The sequence below is a fragment of the Bubalus bubalis genome, chromosome 15 (assembly GCF_019923935.1).
Source record: "Bubalus bubalis isolate 160015118507 breed Murrah chromosome 15, NDDB_SH_1, whole genome shotgun sequence".
In the NCBI taxonomy this organism is placed as follows: Eukaryota; Metazoa; Chordata; class Mammalia; order Artiodactyla; family Bovidae; genus Bubalus; species Bubalus bubalis.
Genome location: NC_059171.1, coordinates 55040258 through 55053700, shown reverse-complemented (window position 1 = coordinate 55053700; position 13443 = coordinate 55040258). Strand labels below are relative to the sequence as shown.

The 13443-nt window shown below is 37.7% G+C and overlaps 1 protein-coding gene across 10 annotated transcripts in view; it reads right to left on the bottom strand.

The window, feature by feature from the left end:
- Positions 1-13443, bottom strand: part of ASPH (aspartate beta-hydroxylase) — a 185143-nt gene that overhangs the window by 125147 nt on the left and 46553 nt on the right. For 8 of the 10 annotated variants that reach the window (XM_025265354.3, XM_045162814.1, XM_044928743.2 and 5 more), the window contains one exon: positions 718-810. In XM_025265354.3, coding sequence (XP_025121139.3) covers positions 718-810 — 93 coding nt within the window. Of the gene's footprint in view, positions 1-717; positions 12891-13443 lie in introns of those variants that run through there. The other 2 variants (XM_044928748.2, XM_044928749.2) reach the window with 1 other exon arrangement.

The following is a 13443-nucleotide window of genomic DNA, read 5'->3' as shown; positions in this document are numbered from 1 at the left end:
AGAGTAATGGAATCAGACTTCATTTACCAATTTATTAAGAGATTTCAGGAGTTTTTATCATAAGGGTCACTGGCCCTTGACTGAGGAAATACTTGAATTCATGTGTGAATTTATGTAGATATAAAACAGGCTTCACAGATGATCCCAAGGAGTCCTGAGAAGTCTTTCATTGTAGACAGGAGACTCATATTAAAAAGACTGGGAGCCCAATAGACCTACTTCATTAAATAATGTAACAGAAGAGGGCAAAACTAAATGTCCAAGACCTGTCTAATTTTACTTTCAATATAATATGGCACAGTTATCCTGGACTTGGAATCAAGAAACACAGCACTTAGTTCATGATGTTTCAACTATGGTCTCAGACAAGGAGAAGCCTTCTGTGTCTGGACTCTTAATCTCAAAAATTAAAATGATCCTCTGTGGATTTTTTCTAGGAGAAAAAAAAAGAAAAAGAGAAAGAGAGTTTACTATAAAATTTCAGAAGACAAGAAGAAAAAGATTTGGGTTGGCCCACCAAACCCCTGAAAGTTTGTTCAGGTTTTTCTGTAACATCTAATGGGAAAATGGAACGAGTTTTTTGGCTAACCCAGTATTTCATTATTCTGCGATCATTGCAAAACAAAATTATGGATAAGACAGGACTCTGGAAGCTGCTACCTTTGGGTACCTGGGATGCAGCTAGGTGCGTTTGGTCAGAATCAGAGGAAAGCTTACCTGGGCTCTCCAGAACCTGATCTTCCAGCCAAGGGTACATGTCTGCCTCTTCTGGTGGCACTGTTGTCTTTGGAGCAGGTTTTTCTTTAAGGCCTGCATTTTTATTCACAAAATTAACTTAAAGTTTCTTTTTTTCTTTTTAAAAATTTTTTGACACATTAAACCAAGTAAAATAATATTTCCCAACACTTCATCAATATTGTCAGTTATTCAACGATTTCCAGTTTCTATTACATGAGAATATTGATATAAAAAAATAAAGTTGGAAAATAGTTCCTTCTTTGAATTCATTGGGCCTTTAACAACTCTTTACCTAAATTAACCTTTCATTTAAAAAATAATAAATCATTATTTGAATATTCACAAATCTCTAAAAGATTAAGTCACAAAAAATAAGTAAAATAAAATATAACAAGTCATGCCTGAAATTGGCAAAAGAAGTTCAGTATGGGTTCAATCTCCTCTCGCGTTCATAAGTGACTAAGGAACTTCTAAGTTTTGAACTCCAAATTCAGCAATAAGACAACTAAGATGGTACTGGAACTTTCTACTCTTATTGCCTGCATGCCTTTCTCTGATTTATATATAATTAATTACTCTTCTTGAAAACTATAGTTAAATATAAGAAAAAAAACATAACTCACTATGTACACCCTTCTAAAGTTAACACATGCAATTCCATTAAAAATTCCATAAAAAATATGGGAAAAAAAGTTCTTCTGCTTTTCTTGTCTTAAGGAAAATAAGACATCAGGATATATTAACACAAAAGATGATTTTAAAGTCAATGCTGCTCTAAAATCTTATATATTGCTAATTCTTTGAGATTTTGTATGTAGCACATTAAAATGCATCCTAAATACAACAATTTTGAAAACTAAATTAGACTGTCATGAGCCTGACAATTCCATTTACCAAACCCTGGGCTCTCTGTTACCCCACTGAGAGTCTTGTACCAGGAGCAGATATTAAAGGGCATGTGTCTGCATGTCAACAGCTGGAGTGAAAAGGTCAGGACAGAACAGAGAGGCCTTTTCTAATTTTAAGCACCTTTAACTCAATGTAGGTATACTGCTGTAATCTGGGAGATCCTCATTTACTCTTCTACTCTTCCTGACTATTCCCTCTTTTATAGCTCTTTGTTTTTCTCTCATTAACAAAAACATACTCCTACCCCGTCTCCCAAATCCTAAAAAAGACTGAAACAGAGTTCACAGGACCCCACCTCATCACTGATATTTCCTCTAGGAACTCATTTCTGACACTACTTACGCAAAAATCTAACATTAGAAAACAAACACCAACGCACACAATCGTGTTCTGCTCCTAACTATAGATTCCAGAGAGGGCATACACAAATAGGCACAGATCCTAATTATAGTTCATTTTCAGGGGGTGGGGGTAAGAGATGAAAGCCTTTAGTAAAACACATCACATTTCAAGATCCAAATTCAAGGCTGAAAACTCCCCCATACACTTTTCCACTTAAATAACCTATGCTTACGAGCTCTCAACTGTTACTGGGACAGGTATGGACCTCTCCATGGCCAAGTTTTGCTGAATTAATAGGGTAAACTTTTCATCTTCTGAATCAAGAGATTCATCTTTGCACTTTCAGCACCACAGAAAGCACCTGGTACATAGCAGGTGCCCAAGGACGGGGTGCACCCAGCGAAGGGCTGCTTTGCTTTTTAAATGGGGGCAGACTCTACAGGGTCCCGGCTCTAGCTGTACCAGAGTGGCTTAGAGCTGTAGAGGAGGGAACGGGGACTCATCAATTTCCCTGTTACTATTTACCAAAGAGATGCCCATCTGAGTTCTAGCATCATCCACCATTTCAGTACCACACGCCTAATTTGCCCAAACACTTCCAGTTTGTCTGTTGTCCTGGTATAATTATTTCACTCTCAAAAGTATCTCAGGTTGGATGAAAAATTACAAGGTCATTCTACTAAGCCTGTCTGTAGCAGGCTTTCAAACTGTGCTCCATGGGTTCGATAAGCAGTAAAATATGTCCCCATCAAACAAGAAAGATTTAAGCTGCCTGAAAATCCCATTCATATTGGATTTAGAGAAAACTTTCATTTGAAAAAAATCTGAGGCAAAAGTGCCTGAAAACTACTACTACACATCAATACCCAGAACCACACTGCCCCTAACAACCAGATGGGAGTTGTCTCTAAAGTTGAAATTGTGAAACATGAAACACAACAGGAGGAAGCCCATAACGACAGAAAATACTGAGCGGTTTTCTTTTCTGTCCAAAGTGGCAGCTGAATTGTAAATTTACTGACACCTAGTCATGGTGATTTTCCAGAGGTGAAATCAGCACAAAAATAAACTATTTTGTAAACTTCAGAGAAGCTGAAGTTCTTATTAACATCTTTCCTTCCCTAGACTCTGATAAAGGTGCTAACATTTAATGAAAACGCATTCTAGAATAATTCTTATTGATTTGATAACCCATATGAAAGCTTTTACTCTTGGCATTTCCAATTTTTTTTTCTTACCCAAGTCCATTTTAGCCCATGAATCCATGAATAAGTGTTCCCCAGAAAACAGTGGTAAATCCATGTCTTGTACAAGAGTTTAGGCAAAAAGTAATCAAAAACTAAACAAGAAAAATAAACACGTGTAAGGCAAAGGAAAGGTTTTCAAACTGGATTTATTGTGAGGTACAAATGGCAAGGATGTAGCACTGAAATAAATATTCAGTCAGGTTATGAAATGAAAGTATTGGTTTTGACGTTGCTGGGGCTGCAAATAACAAGACACCAACTCACACTGGCTTGAACAAGAAGGAAATTTATTATTTAACAGCAGGTTGGCTGGCTCTCAGCACTGGCTTCATCCTCAGGGTGGTAATCAGGTCTCCCGGGCGGCAAGGTCCTCTTTGAGACAAGACTTCGTCCAGAAGCAAAGAACCACCTCTTCTTCCACTTCTTTCTTAGGCTTGAAGAAATTTTTCCTGCAAGTTCTTACCATTCTTCCCATTTTAATAGTCAAAACCAAAACCCACTTCTATTCCTCCACTGGCAAGAGCAGCAGAGTGACCACAATTGCCTGATGGTGATTACCTAGGGCTGAATGACCATTGCAAGCCAACCACAACAGCTCCTGTATGATTTGGAAGATCATCGAATTCTCTTAAAAACATATCTTGTGTTTAGGTCTTTGAGTGCATAAGATAAATCAGGAAAAAAAAAAAAAAAATGAAGGCGAGGCTGGGACAATATGAGAGAATAGCACTGAAACATGTATATTACCATGTGTAAAATAGATGACCAGGGCAAGTTCGATGCATGAGGTAGGGCACCTAAAGCTGGTGCTCTGGGACAACCCCGAGGGATGGGGTGAGGACGGAGGTGGGAAAGGGGATTCAGGATGCGGGGGAACATGTGTACACTCACGGCTGAGTCATGTCGCTGTATGGCAAAAACCACCACGATACTGTAAAGGAATTAGCCTCCAATTAAAATAAATAAATTTTTAAAAAGTTTATATTTAATAACTGTGTAATTTTGCCTCCAATTTTAATTCAAAATGGAAGAAGTTATAAAAAGTAATGAAATGAGTACTTTAAATCAACTGTTAACAGCAAGTTTAATTACCTGACACATTTATCCTAGTCCAATATCAACTTAATTTATTCAATACTACCCAACTATATCAGACCACCATGGGAAAGAAAAAATGGATTTTTCTTCCAGAAATACAGAACATTTTAAAAGTTACTAAATTGCATATTGCATTCATTCATACAACAAATATTCAGCACCTACTGACTCAAGGTGGGCTTTTCTAGTGGTTCAGAGGTAAAGAATTCACCTGTCAATAAAGGAGATGCAGGTTCGATCCCTGGGTTGGGAAGATCTCCTGGAGATGGAAATGGCAACCCACCCCAGTATTATTGTCTGGAAAATCAAATGCACAGAGGAGCCTGGTGGTCTACAGTCCATGGTGTCACAAAAAGAGTCAGACACAACTTAGGAACCAAACAAGACAAGCTCAACTCAAAGTGCTGTTCTATAGAAAACCAACACACAAAACCCCTATGACCCACAGGAAGGGAACAGTAAAAAGATAAGAAACATGAACTCTTTAGAGTATACGAGATGGGGAAAGTGACAGACCCTTTGGGAAAGAGGGTGGGACTATTCACAACAAACAGATGAGGAAAGGACTTACTGATTAAGACTGAAACAGATTACAGGAGGACATCAGGGACCCGGCCTTATGAGTTATACTAGACAAGAGTCTCCAGGTAAAGCTTTGGAGCAGCAAGTACAAAATTCTTCAGCAGGGAAGGTGCTAGGAGTGAGGAAGGACCAGGTGGCCAACACAGGCAAACAGCACAGGCCTAGCCCTGAGCATCAGAAAGTTCCCCAAAACCTGGCTCTTACTCTAAGAGTGAAGGATCGACTTTTTACAAGAATTACACACAAACTGCTTCCTCACCAAAATCTGGGGAAATAAGGATTATGCATAATACGATGCTTCATAGGATATCACACACTTAGCACATAAAAGCGAAGATATTTTAAAATATAGTTCCTCAATCTTTTATATGAATCTTCACTAATTCAGTGGTGTACAGACTAATAAAAAACTGATCTTATCCATCCAGGTTACTCGGGCTGCTGTGGTTCATGTGGGAAGTACTCGGGACTGCTACTGCTTCAAATGCGAGCAGTCTAACAGCGTAAACCGATACAGCCCAAGAGCAATTCTAACAGGTACACGAAATTTGAGAAACATTCTGGGAAATCGGTACAGCAGAAAGGCGCTCGTACTAATTGGCCATGCTAATCCTCACTGTTGTTCCTGGCCTGCATACTCAGCAGATACAATCTTGGCAGGCACCCCAAACGCAGTCCTACTGCTGCGAACTCGAAGAGCTTCCCCTGACATACAGTAAGAGCCATTCCAGATTCAAAGCAACTTCACACAACCCAAGATGGACAGACAGATTCCAGGAAGAGGATGACAAGTCAGAAGAATTAAACACTGCTCCAAAGATCACTAAGAGCCTGGTTTCAGGACCAATGAAAGGATTCCACATAGACTGGAATGGAGTGGACTCAGTTTAACATCTCACAACATGAGGTCATGTATAGGCGCTCAGGAATATGAACCAAGAATTCCATCTGAATTCCATTTGAATCCCATCTTGGACACATAACCACTGCTACAACTTTGGTCTCCACAAATACAGAAAGCAGATAAAATAGTACCTCCTTACAAGGCTTTTAAGAATTACATGAAATAATTTAAATCCAGCAAATATACACTTTTTCCCATCAGTTACTGTTTTCCTTTATTTCTTCTAAAGAAACAAACTTAACCCCCCACCCTCCTCCTTTTGACAAGGTGGTCAAAAACAATTATTGAAGCTTCTGGGTTTTTCTTTAATTTTTTTTCAGCTTTCTAATATTATTAACAGTGTATACAGACCTAAAATATATTTTAATTATCTATTTTGTATGTTTACCTTTCAATGGGCTTCACCAGTGGCTCAGATGGTAAAGAGTTTGCCTGCAATGCAGGAGACCCGGGTTCTCCTTTCAATACACATACACTGCATCTCAGTTACTATGATATGTAACTTTACTTAGGCATGGGACTTAAATCATAGTCTAATAACAAAGTTCAGGAATGAAGCAAAATGATGAGCATGAAAATTGAAAGGTACACAGTCCGACCACCCGGGAGGATCAGAGAAAGTGAGTACAGACATGACTCAGCTGGATCCTGCAAGTGGATTTAAGCGTGGGAGCACACTGGAGGCAGGCGGAGGTGGGCACTACAAGCAGCAGTCCAGTTTATTTTTCTCTCCATCCCCTGTTTATGTCAGAGCATTTCATGGCAGGGACTATTCTCACCGGGGCCTAGAATAGCTCCCAGTACATTGCAGAGACTGACTATATCTCCCGTGAATCAATACATGGGAAAGAGAGATGACACAGCATGTGGGGTTTTAATTCATTATCAAAAGCAACACAGAAACTTTAAGTAGATACCTTCTGCTAACCTCTTAGGATACAAGAGAAGTAATGACTGAGGCAAGGAAGAAGTGACAGACAGCCTTCTATGATGTATAGATGGTAACAAAGAGTAATAAACACATATACAAAGTGAAATCAAATGAAAACAAAGAAAAATAGATGATTTTCTGCTCTGCAGGGCTTACAAATGGAAGTTTTTACAGGAATTGATTTCTACGTAAAAATGACAACCAAAATTGGTAATAAACATCTAGTTTATGTGTTTTTATACTCAAGCAAGTAGAGGAGGCAGGGTATGACATGGAAGATTGTTACTAAGGATTTTTTCCAAGTACTTCAAATAATATTTTCATGAGAATAAGCTGTCTTGGTCTGCTACATAATACTCACCCTAAGAACAAAAACTTTCTCTCTAGATAGAACCAGGGTAAAATGTAAAGAGCTTAACAACAAAATAAACCCAATTCACCTGTATTTATCAAATGACAAAATTCTCTTACATTCCTCTAATCACCTAAAGGTACTGCTCTCCAACAACTGGGATGAGTTCTCTCTATTCCCACCACTCTAACTCTGAGATACCCATTCGGGTTTATCCGATCCAACCCTTCCTATTTGGGCAGCAGCAGCAGGAGGCACAGAGTGAGGAGGAGAGAGGGGGAAACAGTTCCATGAACTGCTGCCTTTGGTTCAGATGAAGTACAGGGTACAAATATTCACGGTGTGGCCTACCCTGCACCGAGTTCTAATTCTTCTGGTAAAAGCACACTAATCTGCATTGAGGGACTGGTCTTCCCATCACCCCACAGTTTTAAGGGTGGTACTCACAGGCCCGTGGTCTCGTAGTCATAGCTTTGTGATCCCATCCCCCACTCTGTATGGATAAGGAGTAAAAATGAGCCACAGGGGACTCCAGGTTACCTGAGAAGGAAGACCACCTCCTGAGAGAGTCCAAAGATGGAGAGAGAGATCCAGGCCACTCTCCAAGCCCCCAGACCTAGCATAACCAAAGGCCAAAACCTAAAAATACCCTTGGACTTTACAGTTAAGTGAGTGCATCAATGCTTTTTTGTCCACATAAGCCAATTTGAATAGATTCCCACATGCGATCAAAAGAATTCTGGAAAATACTTAGAAGTAAAACCAAATGTGTTCCTAATATTCTGAGGAAGAATGACAAATGCCTTTTCCATAGAAACGCAGTTACAATGAGACTTGCAAAACTGGAAACTAGGAATTGAATAGGTTTTTGTGGACTGGCGTACAAAATCTCTGAAGACCATAAAATTGCTTCTATGGAAAAATGTGTTCTGAGTACAAAGCAAACTTGTAAGTAAGTTTTTCATGATTAGATTAGGTATGAAATTTCTCAATTATACCATATACTTAAGACTACATTTTATTTCTTCATTACTTTTTTCTAGGCTTGACATTTCACATCTTCTGTTTAAGCAGTATCTTTTAACTAGGCATTGTTGTGGCTTTATACATATGTAACAATATAAAAGAATTACTTTTATATGTCCCTCTCAAAGATCTCAGTAAAGTAGGACCTATTACACCCATTTCACAAAAATACATTAGTTGCAAAGGATAAAGGACTTAAGCATGTGTCCTACCATCTGTTGATAAAAAGGGGGAGAGGGAATCATAGCCCCAATGCTTCCAAATTTTTAATGACTAACTGAAACAACTTGGTAGAATAATTACCACTATTCTGCCCCCAAAAAAGGGAAACATGAGTGTTGACAACATACCAGCCACTCACACACAGGTAATGCCAGCTGTTCCCACAACCACCTTGAGGGAAAGGAGAGGAAAAACCAGCATTTCCAAGATACATTTTATAGTGAATTAAGTGAGTAATCAATTTGGAGAACTGTTATCAATGGACATTAACAGAAGAAACAGTGGGGGATACATGAGAAAGGAATTAAAGTCAGAGGACACAGTTTAAATCATCAGACTCATTTCATGGAAAATGACATTTACCGTTAACTTAGAACATTAACATTTAAAATCATATTTGTTAATTACCTTTGTTTTATAATAGAAGTATATACAGGAATTCCTTATCACCCAACTAATCATTATGATACCTCTGAAGTTACAAAGTTGTATGGCCACAATACTACAAAATACTCTATAAGCCAACTGTTTGTAGAATTAATTCCCTGGGATTCACTCAAACTTTCATGCTGATGGATATACGTCAATTTCTTTACTAGCTTCTCCCTCATTTTGAAATGTTGCAGGACTCTGTACACAATGCAAATCCATAAAATGAAATAAAAAATATTGTTAAAAAATAATATTTTAAATGATTGATTACAAGCAATGGTAGAAATAACACATACAGCTATTAACCAATGAAACACAGAAGTTACACATCACAACTGAAGGGGGAAAAAAATCAATGATGATAAAGTGCTTCCAAAGAAAGTATTTCGAACACTAAAGATAAAAGATTCCTGGAAACACTGATAGGCTCTCAAACATTTTTGAAAATCTGACCATCTATACTATGACTACTTCTTACATGCAAAGTGTTGTCATACAAAGTTTAAGGAAAATTATGCCAACAATATCACTTTTTAGAATTCTATGCATCATCTCTTAGTGCAACTTAAGAAGTCTGTTAGTGATATAAGATATATATACTTATACTTTATACTCTTAGTACTTAACTTTCACTTTTCAGGACTTATTCTAACTCCCAACTACTGCAAATTATGAAATTTTGTCCCTATTTTTAGCTGACGTTTCCAAAGGGTGACCTTTTGGTTTTTAGTTAGTCTAAACTAACCAGTATGAAGCAGCAGAATGCAGAAATAATTATGTATGGAGTAAAAAAGCAAGTAAAACTAAGGAAGCAAGCATAATCTTAACCCATTAATCATGACCAAAAGCGTATCTTGCCCTAAGTTTTTCAGGTGAATAGTGTCAATGCATCTGGGTAAAGTGTTATGTCAACTTCAATAAAATTCAGTTGACAGCTTTATTTACTGAAGAAAATAGAAGGAAAGAATATAAGCCAATTCCCAGTTCATAAGAGCTCTTGAAATGTTTCTGATGTTTAATAGAGAAGTTTGAATTCAATTTGATTCTTGAGCTGTGATTCAAAGGAAAATTTAATGATAGAACGAAAATATTTTCAAGTGCTTTGCTAAATAGCAACACTCCAGTATTCTTGCCTGGGAAATCCCATGAAGAGAGGAGCCTGGTAGGCTACAGTCCATGAGGTCCTAAAGAGTCAGATATGACTAAGTGACAAAACAATAGAACAACAACAACAAAAAAAAAACAACATGTTTATTTGCTTACACTGATTAGTTTTTCTAAATTTTTATCACCAATTTCTTAAAGTTTAGCATTTATGTACATTATGCCCTGTAGGATTAATTGTCCTTCAAAAACTAGGGTAAAAATTACCAGAATGCCCTCACTAAAGGTAATTATAATTCTCTGCCCTCCTCTGCAAGGGAGGGGAAAAAAAGTCATCTGTACAGAAATTAACATGAAATTTGGTACATAAATTTAAAAACTCAATCCATTTATCTTGGCAAGATCAAACATCAGGATATGTTTTTTAAAGGTTATAATTTTATATGGTTGCTGGATATAGTTCTGCTTTTATCAGAGCCTCCCTCTTCTTTTCCCAGAAACTCTATTCTGTAGGAAATGTCACATGGTTTGAGAGGGACACCACCCCCCAACCCTCACCCAAAGATTTATGTATAGGAGCCAGCCTGAGAAGATGGACCCAACCCCAACTATAGAATTGGCCACAGATGCTTCCAGACCCAGCCAGGACAGCTGGACTCCTACGACTTCTTTCCCAGAGCCAGCCCAGAAAACTGCGTCTTTGCACAAGGACGGCTAAACTAGAAAGATTGTTTCCAGCACCTGTGGAAGGCTACCACCCTCATCAAGTGGTAGAAGCTCCATGGAGAATAAAGTAAAATATAGATCAGTAGAACCAAGACTTGAGGACAGAGCAAGGAAGAATCAGCTCTGATTACAGGTGTGTACTTGAGATCTATTAATATTCACTTCAAGCCAATGCCCCACATTTGCCAATCAAATGAGCCATAAAATTCTCTGTGGTTTACTGTGCTCCTAGAATTGATCTATAAGAACAACATAATTCAGACTGATCAGCACATGAAACCCAAAATTAACACGTGACAATTTCTTTGGGCCTGTTTTTAAACAATAAAATCATAGGACTGGGTTACAGATATTAGACCGGATATTCTCTAGGCCCCCATGCTGTGTAATTTTATTATATCAGTTGGAATTCTTGTCAACTAAATGAATGCATGTGCTTGGTTTTAAGCATGAAAAGCTGCCACAGTATTATAAAACATGCACAATACTTTTAGAAAATTTTACACTTAATGCTTCCTCATTTCTGACTTGAAATATCTTTAGTTGGGCCAAAATCTCTGCTTTTAAAAGCTCTTCATAGAAAAAGCTGAAGAATTTTTTTTTTTTAAATAAAATTTTTGTGGCAGCACTTACAATTTTGTTACAACAAACCAGGGTGCTCCCCTCAAATTCAGTAACTGAATTTTGCCAGCAGTCACCATTAAAGACTTAAGACTTCATGCAGAACAGCACAGACTATTTGTCAGAAAGTACTTCTTACTGAAATTTCATTTTATTAAATGTTTTCTGAATTCAATTTTGATCTCTAGTTAGATCTCAGATTGGCAACTCCTTAGAAATGGTAAACAACTATGATACAATCAAATATGAAAAATATGCACCATTCCAACAATAGAACTGAAAAATTGTGATATAAAATGAAAGCACATTATAATTTGAAATAATTAAAACCTTCTATAATGATTCTGCGTCTGTAAAGATATCATAAACAAGTGTTCTAAAATTGTTCTTATACATAAAATTCTCTTTTATCCAAGGCTGGTTCTAGAATTCTCAAAACACAGTGAATATCCAGTGTTTACTGAGGGACAGGAGAAGGTGGGGGACAGATGGTTGGAAAGGGAGAGATACTGAGGAGGGGTAAGGAGTGAGGCGGCAAGGAGGGGTGTAAAGGGAGGTAGAGCAGATTGTACAAGACCAAGCAGCAGAGAATGAAAGGAGATGTAGAAGGTGGAGCTGAGTGGGGAAGAGCCTCAGGAAGGGGCAGTCCCCAGGGAAACGGGGGAGCTGGCTGGGCCATGGGGGCGAGACATGCAGGCGACATCCTGAGGAGATGCCCTCAGAAGAGCTTGGGGGTGGCAGGGGGCGGTGCAGGAAGAGAAAGACAGGAAGGAAAAGGGGAACGAGAAAGGGAGTGGAGAAAGAAAAGAGTAGGTGAAGAAGAAAGGGAACGCAGGAAAGAGGAGTAGGGAAGAAAAACAGCCAACAAAAAGAAGGTAACTTCCTAACTCCCTATTTCTCATTCATAAAACTTACAAATCACTCTGCGTATAAATACTATTTAAAAGTTTAAAATTCTTACTTCACTTCAATGAAGATATTCTATTTTAATAAATTCATTACAATTCAGATTACATATACATTTATCTGGATATATGATCAATAAATTAATAAAAACAGACCTTATTATATCACATTTGTATTACATAATTTTTAAAAACTTCATCTTTTAAACGTAGGAGCATGAGACAGGTACCTCAATTTCAAAGAATTTATTTGCTGAGCACCAATAAATATATTCATTGGCTACATGACACATCTTCCCCAACTAGAGCAATACTAAGCTTTCTATGCCCTTTAGCAGCAAATCACGATGAAGATTATTACCATTTCCTGAGATGCTGCTGCTCCAGCTTTAGCTCTTTCTTTTCTGGTTATTTCCCTTGGCTAAGTGTGCGTGTTTGGCAGAGCTTCTCTCTTCCCTTCGCTCATCTTTGTCTCTGGGTGCCACTTTACCAGGAACATCTTTGATATTCATGGATTTCCTCCTGTTTTCCTTGGCTTTAGTACCTTTCTCCAGTCCCACTTTCTCCTTTTCTCTGTCTTTTTTACCCCTAGGAGCCTCTTTCTTGGAAGTATCTGAATCTGCAATCTTCTTATCCTTCCGGTCATCCTCTTTTTCTCTCTTCCCCCTTTTTCGCTCTTCATGCTTACTTTCTTTCCTTGACTCCAGCTTGTCTTTTTCCTTCTTGAGCTCTTCTTTAGTGAGTTCTTTAACTTCCAGGTTTTCCAATTAAAGGAAAGAATGTTTATTGAAGGCATCTCAATTCATAGACAGCAACTTAGTGCAAAAGAATTACCTTTTTTCCTATCTCCCCACACACGAGATGATCATTCAAAAAGTGACTTTCATCCACTAGTTTTAAATTGGCTAACAACAACAGATGCAAACCTCTATGAGGTATCAGCTATAAAAGAAATGCTAGAATCATATTTTTCTAGCTTGCAATATTGTGTTTGTCTCAAAACAAGGTTAACATGCAAGATTAATAAAATGAGCCCATCCACAAAGGCAGCACTTTACTCAAAGTGTTAACAACTCACATTTCACAGCTATTAACAACATAATTAAAGGAACACTGGCAATGTAAGAACAAATTTTCCATAACTTGCAAGTATCTGCACAAAGATAATTTTAAAATCTTTAGCTCTAACAAAAAATTATGTCCTTAAAGTATTTGCATTTGCATTCCTTGGAAACAAATATATTGCACCAATGAAAAGTTAAATACCATTTAATTTTCTGAGTTTAGAAAAATACAATTTCCAT